Source organism: Amphiura filiformis, chromosome 1, assembly GCF_039555335.1.
Source record: "Amphiura filiformis chromosome 1, Afil_fr2py, whole genome shotgun sequence".
NCBI classification, from domain to species: domain Eukaryota; kingdom Metazoa; phylum Echinodermata; class Ophiuroidea; order Amphilepidida; family Amphiuridae; genus Amphiura; species Amphiura filiformis.
In genome coordinates this window covers 47,425,681-47,439,042 of record NC_092628.1, presented here as the reverse complement: position 1 = coordinate 47,439,042, position 13,362 = coordinate 47,425,681, and the positions used below count along the sequence as shown (strand labels likewise).

Here is a 13,362-nt window from a genome sequence, read left to right as displayed (position 1 = left end):
GTTAATGCCAAGCGTGTATTCCATGCAAAAGGAATTTTACTTGATATTTCCTACTTTAATCACACATTTGTCTTAAACTATATACAATCTTAACACTCTCCACGCAGGTGTCGACTGCAGACGACAAGTACAAAATTTTCTTTAAAAATTAAAAAAATTCAGAATTGTACATTTGTATGACCATATTTGAAATCAGCATGAAAAATACATTACAATGAGTACAAACAAGCTCAGTATCGGTTCAGTGGTTCTTGACACAGCTCTTGGATATAATTTTTGAAAAAATATCTCAAAACTTGGACTTTTCATGTTGAAGCCAATATGTGACCCCTCGGCACAACTGAGCCCGGATGTCGCCAGTGCCACTATTGAGATATGCTCCATCGAACTTAACAATAAACAATAGGAAACAAAGGATTTATTGACTGTTTTATTGATTTTTCACTACTTAAATGTCAAGTACTATAGACATGATATACATCATTTTAAAGCTAATTTCAAGCAGAATATTTTGGTTGAATATCTCAAAAATGATGATTGGCGACTTCAGGGCTCAGTTGTGCCGAGGGGTCACATATGGTCAGCACATACGCAAAGCATTAAAACACTTACCAACAATATTCATCTGTTTTGTAATGACCTGACATAACTCCTTGCATGCCGACACTTGTGCTTTCTCACCAAGCATGCCCCCTATTGTTGACCTTAAGATAAAGGTCACGCATCTCCTAGAGTACACGGCATCCACATGTGTTTGAGTTGATTTGGGATTGGAGACAAGTTCAAAGACATGCGACAGGAAGATGGACAGGTTACGTTCCAGCCACACACTGCCCAGTGTCTTCACAAATACTATGTAAGCCTGCAATTGACAACAAAACATATTTAACAACATTAGTTTGTATACAGTCTTAGAAGGGTCACTAAACTTACGGCATATGCTATCTAAGGGCTTAGGACAATTTGTCAAGTTGTCAAAATTCCATATAGACACAAATCACTTGGGTGCATTACCATAACTACTGTATTGAAAGTTTATTGCAACTTTCTTCGATTCATTAGGTAGCTGATTCTATTCAAACTAGCCCAATTATATATTGGGGGTTTCCCCGTTCTATTCAAACTAGCCCAATTATATATTGAGGTTTCCCCATATACAGAGTGAACAATACATTAGGTTTTGCCACATCTATACAAATGTATTACATTTTTCAAGGGACTTTCCGCACAAAAGAAAAGACATGATGTGATCACGGTGAAAAATGTGTTTCCCAAACTGTCTTGACATTACAAGTGACTTGGGACTAAGAATGGATACATACTTAGAGAGTTACAGACCCAATCCAGAGAAGTTATCTTACACTTCCCAAAATGCATTTCTTCCCTATACCAATTTGTTATTCAGTGCAACATGGGTCGATAGTGCATGACAAAAAATACCTGATTTAACATAGCTCATCCAGTGCAACATGGGTCGATAGTACATGACAAAAAATATCCAAATTAACAGAGCTCATCTTGCTATTGAGGTATTTCGTGTCACTATCATCCCACATGGCGCTGAATAGCAAATAAGTAGATGAAAGAAAAGCATTGTGGGAAGTGTAGGATACCTTCTCTGGACCCAATCCATCAAATGACTTACATGTGTTACTCCGACTCTGATTTCCCTGTTGACTACTCCTCCGCTCTTGAGCAGCTCTCCGCTGCTTCCTCCTTTCAGGAACCCGGACGTTCCCTTCATAAATCCCGTTGACAGCAGGGAATAGACATCCTCAATACCTGTCCTTTTACTGCGTGGATCTGTAAGTTAAGTAATTGAAACTAGTAGTAATAGATCAAGTAACATTCACTTTAATATAAAAATGTAGTTTAACTATATCAATTCTTCACTATTAATATTTACATGTTTTATTACCGTCTAGATAACATTGTAATTTTAATCATTTACTAAATGAAAGACTTATTTTCCCTCATTCAAGATTTAAAATAGACTATTTGTTAAACAGAGATGGCAGTCAGTGTTGTCAAAAAATCCTGAAATGGCAAAAAAATTTCCTGAATAATGTACTTTGCCTATACATTTGTGCAGGATCATCAGAGTACAATTTTGTGAAATAAGGAAATTTTCTGAAGACTGGCAACACTGAAGTTAAAGTATCTTTCATTAATTGATGGACAATTTATAATGAGAACATAACATTTTGTTAAATCATTTTCCTCGCTGTAATAATGTTGAAAGTTTATAGACATTCTGCTGTACATCATCATCCTCATTAACATCCTCATCATCGTCAATCTAATAATGTTGTGCCTCTATTACTGAACCAAAATGATGCCAACAGGAAAATCATATTAACATTTTGACACATTTCCTATGTTTCATCACTAACTTAATGATCTTATTTCATTTTACTTATCAAAATGACAAAACACACAACATTTTGAGGTGTTCCATTTTTTTTCCACAATATTAAATTTTTCCTGTTAATGTTTCATCACTAACTTAATGATCTTATTTCATTTACCATATCAAAATGACAAAACACACAACATTTTGAGGCGTTCCATTTTTTTCCACAATATTAAATTTCTCCTGTTAATGACATAAATGATATCGTATAAAAGGTTGCAGACACCCTGCAGTGTTTTACAAGTCACAAAAGCCATCATAATATGCCATCCATAAAATGAAATTAGACTAATAAGCTCTATATTATTGCATGTGCCTATTAAGTGAAGAGACATTTCACATTGGGCTATTCCAGTTGAAATCCACACTCCCCCTGTGGAAGATTTTGGAAATACCTTCAACAGAGGGAGTGTAGGTTTCAAAAAGAATAGACAATTGGGTAACTTCCATTTGGAATACTCACCCCAGTTGTGGAAGATATAGGTAAAGCCATAATACAGGGGGAGTAAGGGTTTCAAAATGATTAACTCGGACCAATTACATTTGAAAAACATACTCCCCCTGTACAAGATATTTCCAACATCTTCCACAGGGGTAGTGTGGCTTTCAACTGGAATAGCCCATTTTAATCTAGCCTCATAGAGCTCACAGGCATGCCGACCTAATGTTCAATAATCACACACGATGTGCTCATGCTAAATTAAGTCACTTGTTGTCTAAATCAATACAAATTTTAAAATAATTTTTCTTGGGAGTAAAAAGCCCACATTGTGTTAAAGCCATATTATAACATTTGCTGAGGAGAACGCCCTCAATTTGTTTTTAAATTCTGGTTTTTACACGATTGTAATGTACTTTAGTCAATAAAGATACTCTGCAAAAATCAAGACTTTAGGTGCTGTAGTTTTGTCAAAATCCGAGATTTTGAATAAAACGATGGAACCGGCGTTTTATTATTACGATGGAAATACACACCCCGAAGATCGTACCGTATTACAACCGTGGGAGTAACATGCATGGGCGCTAGTAGTAAATTCCAATTTTCTATGCTTTACCTCACTTGTTCGGCTTAAAATTAAAAGGGAACATATCTGACAGTAAAAGCTAACATTTTATGGAAAATAAATACTAATCTATTTTTACAGAAATGTTATAATATGGCTTTAATCAATCATCATTACGCATACAATTTCCATAAAACTTCAAATATTTTAGAGTAAAAAAAAATTGCAAGCGACATTGAACACACTAGGTGTATTACAAGATTGATGAAATGCCGACTTGCGTCTCCTTTTCTTTGATGTCATCGCATGTATCCACTAATTCACGTACGCACTCTTTAATGTTACTATAATCCTATACCATATAACAAACAAAACAAGATAGTTCCAAATTCTGCCTGCTTAATTCGCGCTGTTCGATTGATCCCCTGGAGTTGTTAGTCTATTTCATAGTTCTTGACAATGAATCTTCTTAATGAGCACCCTCAATAGCTGCCTGCTACTTATTGTAATAGGAGCATTTATACAGACTCTTCTGTTTTACTGTATCTCTTTTTGGGTGTGTGTTATCAGTGATAAATCTGAAGTTGTATCTTGATGGTTTCAGGTGATTTCAATGTTGCTTTCAGACACACTAGCCCGATGCAAATTTTGTGTCAAATTCAGATTTTGTCATAGGCTACTCTGATGATTTTACCTAAATGGCTTGCAAATGTGTCCGCTTCAAAAACAAAATCAAAGAAGAGAGTGGAAAATGAGCATAGTGGGATCCAATCCTGACAAACCGCTGAACTATTATGCATCAGGGTTGTTGATTTTTTGATTAAAATAAAATCGGATTTAAAAAAAATTTAAATCGGATTTAAAAAAATTTAAATTGATTATTTTGATTTTTTACTCCAAGAACTGCTATACCCCACGATAATATCAAAAGAGTACCAGTGGAATGCTAGTCATATGCACAATCCTAACAGGTATTTACAAAAAAATCAAAACATGTTTTATATATGAAAATTTGAAAGAAAACAATTGGTAAAATCATGGGGGAAAACCTGTTGAATTTTACACCTTAAAAATGAATTTTTACCAATAGATAAAGTGACATCATAGATCTTAATTGTATCCAAAAGTTGTACAAACATTAGGAATGAAGTAAAACAGTCAATTTAAGAAAGAAATTAACTTACATTTATATCAAAAATGGTAAAAAATGAAAAAATTGATTTAAATCAATGATTTAAATTGGCGTGATTTAAATCGAACAACTCTGATATGCATCCATTTGATGGTGGTAATTCCAGCTGTAGGTACTAATCTACAGTCATAAACTACACTAGCTTCCAAAAAAAGTATAGCACTCTCTTGCTCAGACTGACACATGCGCCCTGTTAATGAGCGACAAACGGCGGCCTTTGCTGAACGCCGTTCTGCCCCGATCGCTTCTTCGATGTGCAATCGGCCAATCAGGTTACCAGTATGTTGTTATAATTGTCAGACAATTGAATTAGCCAATAAGAACCCCACTTCCGTGTTTACTCTGTGTATGCTCTCAAACAAGTGCTGTTCTTTTCTGCCGTCAAGTGTAGCTGTCATATGTACGTTTGAACATACTCAGAAAATGAACAGCTTGTTTTCATACATTTGACAAATATATGCAATATATATGTAATACCATGTAAGACTAAAGGAAGCTATGATGTTGTGCAGCCAATAAATCTCTGCATATGGCAGCTGCCACACAGACACAATGTATGTACAAATTTTTATCACCAATTAAACTTGCTATATTTCAACACTCGGAATTCAAATATTGAAATACATACAGACATTATGTATGTATGCATAATGCCAGGTTTTAATTTACATATTATATTGGGCTATTCCATTTAAAATCCACACTACCCCTGTGGAAGATTTTGGAAATATCTTCCACAGGGGGAGTATGAATTTCAAATGGAATCAATACATTGGCAGCTCTATTTGAAACTTACCCTCCCTCATTGGAAGATTCAGGTTGAATCTTTCTCAGAGGGTGTATGAGATTCAAATGGAACTGCATAATATGTGTTCATTCCATTTGAAATTCACACTCCCACTGTGGAAGATATTTCCAGAATCTTCCACAGGGGTAGTGTGGATTTCAACTGGAATAGCCCATTATCTTCCACAGGGGTAGTATAGATTTTAAATGGAATAGCCCATTATCTTCCATAGGGGTAGTATAGATTTTAAATGGAATAGCCCATTTTTTAAATTTTAGAAGGAAAAAAATACAAATTTTACAAAATTGTGATTAATTTTTCATGCATGCATGCAAAGCAACTAACATCTTGAAAGAACATCTTCTCTGCTTAACACTGTATGTATATTTTAATATACATGTCGGTTTATGCAGTTATGAAAATACTGATAAATTTTGATTTTGATAGATGTAATAATGATCAATTTTTCATGCAATGCCATTAAAATTTAATTTCATAGTAAGTTTCTCAACTTGAATTAGTTTTACTCTGCACTTTGAATTTGCTTAAATCAAAATCTCTTTTCGGTAATCCGTGCAATTCTTATGAATTTTTCATTAATGAAATTTCCTGAGCACTATGGTATATATCATACACTTTCATTTATAATCACTTATCAAAAGAGTTACAGCTTCAACTATCAGTAACCATGGTAACCATATTAATAGTTTGGGCATAATTGAAGATGACATTTTTTGCTTTCTTAGAATTGAATCTTATTACTGGTATATCTTTGTGTACTTTGTCCATGGTTTATTTACACACCCTTATTTTCTTGTAATTAACTTTGGGTGAATTTGAATCTATAAATGTACATGAAAGTACCATATTTGACTTACTTAGTGCCGGTTAGTACCCGAGACAGTTATTTTCAGGGGGGGCGTTTAAATTAGAATTATGCAAAGAAAATTACAAATGGGAATTTACAAGCATACATATTCAAAATACAGTGCATCTGAAGTTAAAATCCTAGAAATCCTAAACTGAAAGGTTTAAAGGGTAATTTTATTTACATTATTTGATGGAATTTAACAGGGACTGTCTTTTGGAAATTGCAGGAGAGCATTAAATAGCTCTTCTGTTTCCAGGAGAGCTATTTAGAGCATTTACAATAGAATGTAAGGAGAGGATGGCAATTAAGGAGAGCTATAAAAATCAGTCTTTTATATCAGATTTAAGGAGAGCAGCAGAGAGTGATTGCTCTCACTCTCCTAAAAAGGCAGTCCCTGGAATTTAGTCATATAGGTGCATTGAAATGGGGGCACTTAGACGGATGTCACTTTGACAATTCTGTAGGGTGCACTTATTAGGGGAGGGACGCTAATTAAGTCTAATATGGTGATTTAACAATGGCATTGCATGTATGATGTTAGTTCGCAGTCAACTTGATGTGGAATATCCTCATTGTATAAGAAAGTTACGTCTCATGACTATATTATTCAGAGCTGTGGTAGCCTAATTGTTCATCCTCATTGTTATGTAAATGTATGCAAATTACCTCTAGGTGGATTACTTTGAGTGTGCGCCAAGAGAACACCGAGTAGTTTAGCCACGGCGCTACGCACGTCGTAGTTGGACCCATCTAATGCACGGAAGCATGATGATACCATGTTCTCTAATTCAGAAGTATACATGAAGGCAGCTTCTTGCAGGAGTTCCAACAAACACTGTAAAAAGCGTAAAAGAGAGAAAAGAGAGCATACTTTTAGCGTAGATAGATCTATAAGTATATAAATGGATTTGTCATCAAATAGGTGTTAAAAAGGACACTTTTTTCACAAGTATCTGTGCTTCCATCAGTGAATTGGATTATAGATTTGAACATGTAGATTATCTAAAATATACATATTCTGCTATAGATTGATTTGTACTTTCTTCTTTTTATTTTATTTATTGCAATTCTTTCTAAACCAATATTGTACCATCTATATTATAATGTTAAGTGCCACTTTTGCATATATTATTTATACAAACTTTGTGATATCAATTTCTCACTCTCTCAGATGCTTACTGTCATTGATGTTCAGGTTTCTGGTGAAAAATGGTCGAAAGCCGGAAGCTGATATTATCTCTCATGTAAGCAATACATGCAGTTGTACTCATGAGACTACTTTGCATAAATCAGTGGCAGCACCAGGAAGGGGGGGTAAAGGCAGGCAAATGTCACCCAGTCAGAATCCCCTCCCCCTAGTAAAAAACCCAAATTATGAAAATGTCAAATTTTTGTAGTAATTTTCTGCAAAATTTGTTAATTTTGCCATCTGAAATTCACTTTGCCCCCTCAACCAAAAAAAAAAAAAAAAATCCAGAAGGCGCCACCGAAATATATTTATTCCTAACACTAACATAACCCTAACCCCAAACCACTAGACTTAATCCAATGCTACTGGCAGCTTACATGAAGGCAGACTCCTACTACTGGTCCCCATGCATGATGTGCAGCCAATTTATCACATCTAGCATTACCCATGGGGGCTACATTCAAGTTATCATTCCCCTATTAACATTCCTTGCGATCCGGCTATTCCAGTTGATATCCATACACCCTCTGGAAGAAATGACCTTAATCTCCCACAGAGAGGATGTAGACTTCAAATGGAGTCACCCATTTAGGTAATCACATTTGAAATTCACACTCCCCGTGTGGATGATTAAGGTCACGTCTTCCATAGGGGGTGTATGGATTTTAACTGGAACGCCCCATTGCTCTGAAAGGAATTATACAGCAGCAAGGTTTTCCACTTACAAATTTACCACATCTTTCCTCTAGATGGATTCCTGACAATTTTAACACTTGCCACTTACGTTGAATCTCACTGTCCAAATGATACTAGATGCTGCACCCAATCCAATTGAATATATTTACAGTTTAATTCGATTTATGTAAACTGGTTGTAGATATATATATAAACCTTTTAAACTGCATCATGCCTAGCCTATGAGACTGGTGGTGTCTAGGTGTCTGAACCAATTAAGAACCGTTCACACAAGTCCGTCACATGAATAAACAAGGAAAATGGTTTGCGGCTCAAACCTAGCTCTCATGGTGAGATTTTCAGCGTTAAGAACTTTTTATTTCATTCAATGTGTTCATACTAAGCACCTCGCATCGATGCGCTTTTATTCCCCTTATTTTTACTGGGTCATTTCTACTGCTCTGCAATATTACAGCAGGTAACCATTAAATCCCCATGCATTTTAGTGGGGAGACAGGAAGTACTGAAAAACTTTTTTCATGACCTTGAACTTGAAGCTGCCTAAGGTCAGATTTGGATCACACACGCTGCATTGGTAGCTTATCACAGTTTAAGTGACTTCAGTGTCACCCACTAAGCGGTCATCCGGACTGTTTCTACTGCGAATGTCACCATGTATTAGATGGATGACGGTTGACAGTAAGGTTACCCCGCATTACCATATACCCAATCTGTTTCCACTGGAACCGCAACCGCGTATTACTTACCTATCAACCCAGTAGAAACATGTCAATACATATTGAGTCAAGTTACGTAAAGTTCTGGGCCAGGTTTAGGGTACATTATGTTTTCTCTGATCTGCCTTTTAATTAAATACTGGATGATGAATCCAAAGGACAAGGACAGAAAACACATCATGGATTAATAAATGATACAAGAGGGTACCTTAAATATGCAAGCAAGTAAAACACATAATAGTATACAGAGAGGGCAACAAACAACAAATGTAGGTACAGAAGTGGGTAAAGCTTTTTTGTCTGGTTGGTTTACACCTCTGTGGGCTCTGGAATTGGTAATTTTTTAACTTTAACTACTTCTGTACCTACATTTGTTATTCCTTATCATTATTTGGTTCAGTTTGTCTACCTACAATCCCCGAAATATGTCTTGAAACATTAAAGCGTCTTTAGGGGAAAATAAGTCCCCCCACTCCCCCGTGCAATGTTGAAACGTGCAAATGTGTTCAGCGTGTCTCCAAAGTGTCGCAACATTGAATGATGGGGTAGGGAAGGAAAAGTGTTAATTGATGGCCCAGCTTTCTTCTAATTCCAAATATTGAACATTTTTATCCACATTAAAAATACACTTTTGATTTCACTCAAGATGCCTAAAGCGTTTCAAGGACATATTTCGGGGATTGTAGGTGTGAATAGTGATTCTCATCGCTTTTACCGGTGCACTTTTGTACATGTATTCCTGTTCACCCCTGTTGATTTTGCAAGTTAAACACTTGCAATGTCAAGGAAACTTTACCTACTTTTGTGTCTACATTTGTTGTTGGTTTTTTTTATGTGTGTTTTACTTGTTTAACTTATGTGTTTTACTTGTTTCCCCATATCAAGTTTTTGTACCTTGCTCTCTTTTTCAGCAGTACAAATATATGAAACACCCTGATCTGAGCGCACAAAGGCCTACATTGTTAATGTCAATGCAACTCTTAAGCATAGTCTTTGTCTATTACCTTGAAATAATCAATGCATCAGTAGTGCCTTTTTAGGCAGTATTGCGGAGTTTGGATCTGACATTATCCACAATCAGTTGAATACTTACTTTTGCAGTGGCGCATCTAACAGCCATACTCCTGTCTTGTAATGCACTGCGAGCTACTTTATAAATCTCTTTGTGATAAGCATTCACCGCCGAACCCATGCCTTGTAGAATCTTCTCTAAACAATTCATAATCTCGCATCGACCGGTAGACTGTAAATTGATAAGAAAACACATGTTGTAAATAAGTTGAAGTTACTTTTATCGTCAGGTGACAAACTGAACAACGGAAAGTTGCGGTACAACCACCGCCTTTCTTAGATATTTTAAATTTGTTTGTTTGTTTTTCTTTTGACTTAATGAAACCTGTTCTCACAGAAATATGAGTGAAGTTGTTATAGGTGTCCCATAACATAAATGTTTTCTTTAATGATTTTGAATTCTTTGTTGATGCTTTAATGGAAACTCCATGCTACAAATATTCACTAACAAACATAAATGCATTATGATCTGCATTTTAGTTTGCAAGAATTTACTCTTGATTGTAACATATCCTGGAAACATCACTTTCATTAGTTTTAGGGGAGGGGGTAAGGAAGAGTTACATGATAAGTTCAGGTTCAATTTTAGTTTTAGGTTAGTCAATTAGTGTACCCTGGGGTGGTGAATATTACAGGGTGCAAAAAGTTTTTGGCAAACCAATAGGAAGGAAAACATTTTTGGCAAACAAAATGGGGGGGGGGGGCAAGTGATTTTTTGCACAGGTACTTGGGCACCATTTTGATTTTAGACCCTAAAAATTACGTAAAGAAACATGTTAAGAAATGTTCAAATATGCAAATTTTCTGCTCGCTACACTCGCATCACATGATTTGATAATTTCAGATTTTAAATTTGAGTTCCCCAAAATCTGGCATGTCGAAATGGGGGGGGGGGGCAATTTTTGGCAGACTATTGTAAAAATTCATCACCACAGGGTACACATAATTATTGCACAGCTCCTTTGTGTTTACTCTGGCTGACGAATGGATAAACGTTAATATAGTAATATATATTTAAATCTCATCCTGTCTATATTCCCTTCAGACATAAACAAATATGGTTATATCAATACCATAATACAAACTAATTTCACACAGTGATTATTTAAAAATGAATTATAAATAAGTTATTAGATAACGCCATTAATATAAAGTGTTCTAATTCAATAGTCTACAAAACAAGACACAGTAATTAACCATCACAGACATGGGAATCTTCTCTGCTTTGCTTTCCCTTGGCTGGCTGGCTGGGTGTGTGTGTAATATATATCGCCACTAGGCTAGCATGGGTGAGATAATTACTGCATGATTGGTTGGTAAAGTCACGCTAGATTCACGCTTGACTCCTTACTATCAACATTGGGTACCGGCCAAATCGATTAAACAGGTGGGTTGAAAAAAGGGATGGCATTAGGCTATTACAGCTCAAATCCATACACCCCATGGAGGATATGACCTTAATCTCATACATAGGGGGTGTAGATTTCAAACAGAGTCACACATTCGGGTAACATCATTTGAAATTTGCACTCCCTGTGTGGAAGATCATTTTTTAAGGCCATGTCTTCCACAAGGAGTGTATGGATCTGCAAGAGCCCATTAAACTGATGCATGCACTAGACATCATACATGTTATAATGTTATAGTGAACTTCCAAATAAAAAGTCTGCAAGCTACAGTGTGAGTTTTTGTAAACCGAATCAATAAGATATTTCGGTTGAAATCCATATATCCCCTTTGGAAGACATGGCCTTATATCTCCAACACAGGGGGTGTAGATTTCAAATAGAATCACCCATTCGCATAACTCCATCTGAAATTCACACTCCCTGTGTAGAAGATTAAGGTCATGTCTTTCACAGGGGTGTACAGATTCCAACTGCAACAGCCCACATGCACTAGACATCATAGATGTTAAAATGTTATAGTGAATTGCCAAACAAAAAGTCTACAAGATGCAATCTTTTGATATTTTCTTTTAGTCTTAGCAAAACTGATGTGAGAGGTTTTTGCGAACCGAATCAATGACCTGGAGACGATGGGGTGTACACGTGCAAGTGTAATATGGATGGATTGTCAAAATCAATGCAGTAACTCAGATAATGCAAAGTCTGTAGCCACAAGATCTTCTACTTTTCTGTCTATGAAACTGTGAAGATTGATTAGACCTCATCATGAACTGCTGAACATTTAATGTTGTAACACAGAACACAGGATAAGTTGCAGCTGTACTTCCCACTGTTGCATAATTATATTATGTATTAAAAGTGAATTGAAAGCTATTCAGATGAAGATTAATTTGTCATAATTAATTTGGTCATAAAAGTACCCCATTTTCTATACACAGGTACATGTACTACAGAAGTGCATTCATATGTATGCACATGTTCAGAGATCTTGAGTCATGTCTATAATGTTCTGCATGCTGGCCATAGGCTTTGATATAAAAAAAAATCCCATGTTTAGATATATTTTCTTTAAATATCAAAAGTTATCTCAAGAACTACTGAGCCAATACTGGGCTTGTTTGTACTCATTTTAATGCATTTTTCATGCCAATTCCAAATATGGTCATGAACATTTACAATTCCGAAATTTTTGAATTACAAAAAAAAATTGGAACTTGTCGTCTGCAGTCGACACCCACGGGTAGAGTTAATAGTGCTTAATATGTACCAATCATTAATTACCATGCATTCAGGTTTACTTATGGGATGCATTTAAACACGTTCAATTTTAAATGTCGTTCCAAAATAGGTAGTTGTATCGTATTACATATGGAACTCGATTCACTCAAGGATTTGTCACGATCGTGTTTTGTAAGATTATATCTTAGAAGAGTGTCATTGATTGATAATCTATCATCATAGCATCTCATTGACAGCTAATTGCTGCCTTATGACAAAAATGGTAGACTTATTATAGCCCTATGCCCCTTTTCTGGATCCCTCCATTGATTTGTATTGAGATGCATTGCTCTTTCCTCATTATTACCATAGCTGTGACACAAGGGATGGATTATCTGAACCAGAACACCCTTAACTTCATCAAAATTCAGATTCTTTTGGTTTTTTTCTTTTTTAGAACAAACATCCTATAATTGGCTATTCCAGTTATAAACCACACACCCCCTATGGAAGATGTTTAACTTCCACACAAGGATTGTGAATTTCAAATAAAATCACATGAATGGGTGACTCCCCAGTATGGGAGATTAAAGGCCTATTTAGTGATTGGCTGATCTGGATGATTGTAAAATTCATTAAAATCAAAATGTTGGCACCTTTGTTAGTGTCATAGATGTGCTAACATCGCCTGCAAGTGCTAGTGGTTAAGCTGAAACTTTGTCAATACTGCTGTTTTCCGGTAACATTTTTCATTTCAAAAATACCATGACAATTTTAATGACTTATCCTTCACTTT

At 35.7% G+C, this 13,362-nt stretch overlaps 1 protein-coding gene across 1 annotated transcript in view; it reads right to left on the bottom strand.

Moving 5' to 3' along the window:
• Positions 1-13,362, bottom strand: part of LOC140148028 (HEAT repeat-containing protein 5B-like) — a 123,920-nt gene that overhangs the window by 33,183 nt on the left and 77,375 nt on the right. Inside the window, exons 5-8 of the mRNA XM_072169866.1 lie at positions 9,962-10,111; positions 6,934-7,102; positions 1,646-1,803; positions 613-862 (exon numbers count right to left, since the gene is read on the bottom strand). Of these exons, the coding sequence (XP_072025967.1) occupies positions 613-862; positions 1,646-1,803; positions 6,934-7,102; positions 9,962-10,111 (727 nt within the window). The remainder of the gene's footprint in view (positions 1-612; positions 863-1,645; positions 1,804-6,933; positions 7,103-9,961; positions 10,112-13,362) is intronic.